Source organism: Caenorhabditis briggsae (assembly GCF_000004555.2).
Source record: "Caenorhabditis briggsae complete genome, chrIII, whole genome shotgun sequence".
Taxonomy (NCBI): Eukaryota; Metazoa; Nematoda; class Chromadorea; order Rhabditida; family Rhabditidae; genus Caenorhabditis; species Caenorhabditis briggsae.
In genome coordinates this window covers 4528761-4531853 of record NC_013490.2, presented here as the reverse complement: position 1 = coordinate 4531853, position 3093 = coordinate 4528761, and the positions used below count along the sequence as shown (strand labels likewise).

At 38.1% G+C, this 3093-nt stretch overlaps 1 protein-coding gene across 1 annotated transcript; it reads right to left on the bottom strand.

Moving 5' to 3' along the window:
• Nucleotides 1-674: 674 nt before the first annotated feature.
• Nucleotides 675-1817, bottom strand: CBG05212 (the record flags this gene model as incomplete). The annotated part of the gene is made up of 3 exons (XM_002641251.1): nt 675-1220; nt 1267-1390; nt 1429-1817. 3 exons carry the CDS (start codon nt 1815-1817, stop codon nt 675-677), a joined length of 1059 nt encoding a protein of 352 aa, XP_002641297.1.
• Between the last annotated feature and the right edge of the window lie 1276 nt (nt 1818-3093).

Here is a 3093-nt window from a genome sequence, read left to right as displayed (position 1 = left end):
TGAAATCTGAAACATTTGAGTCGGTATCATTATTTTGAACAAAAATAATTTTTCAGGGTTACGGTATTTCATCGCGCCCAGAAGGGGGCGTGGCGTATGGGTACCATGGTCAAAAGTCTTAGAATAGCTCCTATACCCACCACATACAATATCAGACTCCTACGACCGTTTTGATTTTTTCCATTGCCATCGTCTATTGACCTGATCTCAATTCTCTCAGAGAATGTGTCTTAATGCAATTTCTAGCCGTTTTTGCGTTTTTTATTTTAATAAGTCTATTCAGATAAACTTTTCCCAGATGTTTTCAACTACATTTTCGCAAACATAAAAGTTTTCAGTTTCAATCCTATGTATGCAAGCTTACAAGCTTATGAGCATACAGGCATAGAAAAGAAATTCGATAAAACCCGAATGAACAGCAAAAAAAAACAAACAAAGCTAATAAATTTTATGATTAATTTATTGATGAATACTTTTAAAAACCAGTAAAATTATTTCATAAATGGAAAGAGTGATGCGATTTTCAATTTTGGTGTGAGATTCAAACAGAGAGAAAGAGGTCGGTGTGTATGGGAAAACAGGTTAAAGAAAAGACAGAGAGATGGGTTGGAGAGTTTTCGGATCACCGAATCGTATCATTGAAGCATTGAAAGGAAGTAATGAGAATTTTGGGTTCATATATCGACCTCTTCTTTGATGACCTTATCGATAACTGCAGTCTTTACTGGATCTTCCGGTTGTGTGGGCTGAGAGTCTGGAGAGATGGAAGAAGTTGGAGTGAGCGGTGAATACGGCGTTGAAGGCAAATACGGGAATGAGATGGTTGGGAATTGTAGTCCCATTGCAGCCAAAAGGTATGGATTGTTCACTGGGTTCAACCATGGAATCGAGGAGAAAGCATTCAATGGATTGGCTGGTGGGACGACTTGGACTGTTGGGATGGTCGATGAATTTGGAGTTTGAGTGAAGAGACCAGCGGATGGGAATGGAAGAGTACTCAAGAGAGCAGGATCAATGACTGGTGGGTTTGGAATCGAGTTTGGGACGACAGGAACTGAAGCTTCTGGAAAAGTTTCTTCTTGAACTAGAGTTTCTTTTCTGCTTTTCTTGGTAGGTGGGCTAGTGGCCGACGACTCAACGGCTCGGAGACGACGGCGACCCCCTCTATTGGATTTTGCATATTCATTTGAATCGGTCTTGATCTTGTTAACTTCATCAATCTGCAGTAAAAAATATTTTTCTTTGACCTGCATATTTAAAACTTACGTGATACAAAGTGGCTGTGATAAAAACGGTGTGTGGGAGTCTGATCCGTAGTTTGATCCTCCCTCCTCGCTGATAGTCAAAACTGGCAAGTATCTGTGCTGAGCATGGAGATGGACCTGAAACACTCAAAATACAATTTATTCTTTTCACAAAGAAACTTACATTTGAGCTATCTTCCTCTTCTCTCGTCTTTCTATTTGAGATTCTGACGTCTCGAAATTAACAGGTGAGGCCATCCATTTAGAACCCAACTTTGCTCCTGACTTGTGTTGAACCTTTCGTGGAGCTTCCTTCTTTTCTTGGGATACCGACTCGACATACTTTCCCTTACAGAATCTCAGTTTTTTGTCGTCGACGTATTCAAAGTGAACCGAAGTTGTGTAAATTTTGTCTGGATTCATGCCACTAAACTGATACTCCAATAGTGGATAAACACGACGACCAACGCCAGTTATAATCATTTCGTGTTGAAGAGGATGAAGCTTATGCCAGAGTGCATCATACTCTGGAGTCAGGCTCGCTGAGATGGCGGATGTGGGAGAAGAAGTCATAGTTGGAATTGACCTGAAATAATTAAAAGATGATTGATATAGAAAAATATGAAGATCTTTGAAGAACAAAAAGCAGGAAGACAATTGTAAGGATATCGATCGTCAAATAAAAAAAAAGATCAGAAAGTAGGAAAATGAGAAAAGGACGGTAAACTCAAAATGAGATGATGAATGAATTAGGAAAGACGTGGATGTACGATTTCCGACACTGTGGGCGGGGCATGCCCCACCTGGTGTGGGCGGAATTTACAGTATTCCCAGGAGCAAAGTGTGGATTAGCGATGACGTAAATGATATGCGAGGATCTATACGATCGTACTATTTACTGTCAATATGCGTTAGAAATATTATATATAGACAGGGCAGTGAAATCATACAAGTCGAGGACCTTTACGAGTAGCTTCGTGGAGAAATGCAAGAATAATGAAAGCATGAAAGAAAATGATGATGTCCATAGGTGGCAGGACGAATACCGAAGAAATCGTAGCATGAAAAGCAAAAATTTCTAAACTTGATACATCATCTCTGAAATTTTCATATTTTAGTGTTTACAGTATATCGAACTGATGTGGAAACCCAGATCGCTTTTCAAGTTTAAAACTCTCTTTGAAGTGCAAATTTTAATGTTTCCAGTTTAATGATTTGTTTTCTTTGGGAGATTTATTGTTGGGATTTCCATTTGTTCTTGATTTTATAAAATTTGCCCTGTTGATGATTTAGTATCTATTCCAGATTTTAGTGATTTTCAATCATTACAGTTCACTTTTCGATTCGATTGCCGATCAGTTATTGGTACCATTCTGTGTGCTGATTATTTCGAATTTACACTATGATATTGTGTCTAGAAGAATTAGATCATATTCTAGTTGAACGTTGTGAGTAATTTTTTATATATTAAAATTTGCACTTCAAAGAGAGTTTTAAACTTGAAAAGCGATCTGGGTTTCCACATCAGTTCGATATACTGTAAACACTAAAATATGAAAATTTCAGAGATGATGTATCAAGTTTAGAAATTTTTGCTTTTCATGCTACGATTTCTTCGGTATTCGTCCTGCCACCTATGGACATCATCATTTTCTTTCATGCTTTCATTATTCTTGCATTTCTCCACGAAGCTACTCGTAAAGGTCCTCGACTTGTATGATTTCACTGCCCTGTCTATATATAATATTTCTAACGCATATTGACAGTAAATAGTACGATCGTATAGATCCTCGCATATCATTTACGTCATCGCTAATCCACACTTTGCTCCTGGGAATACTGTAAATTC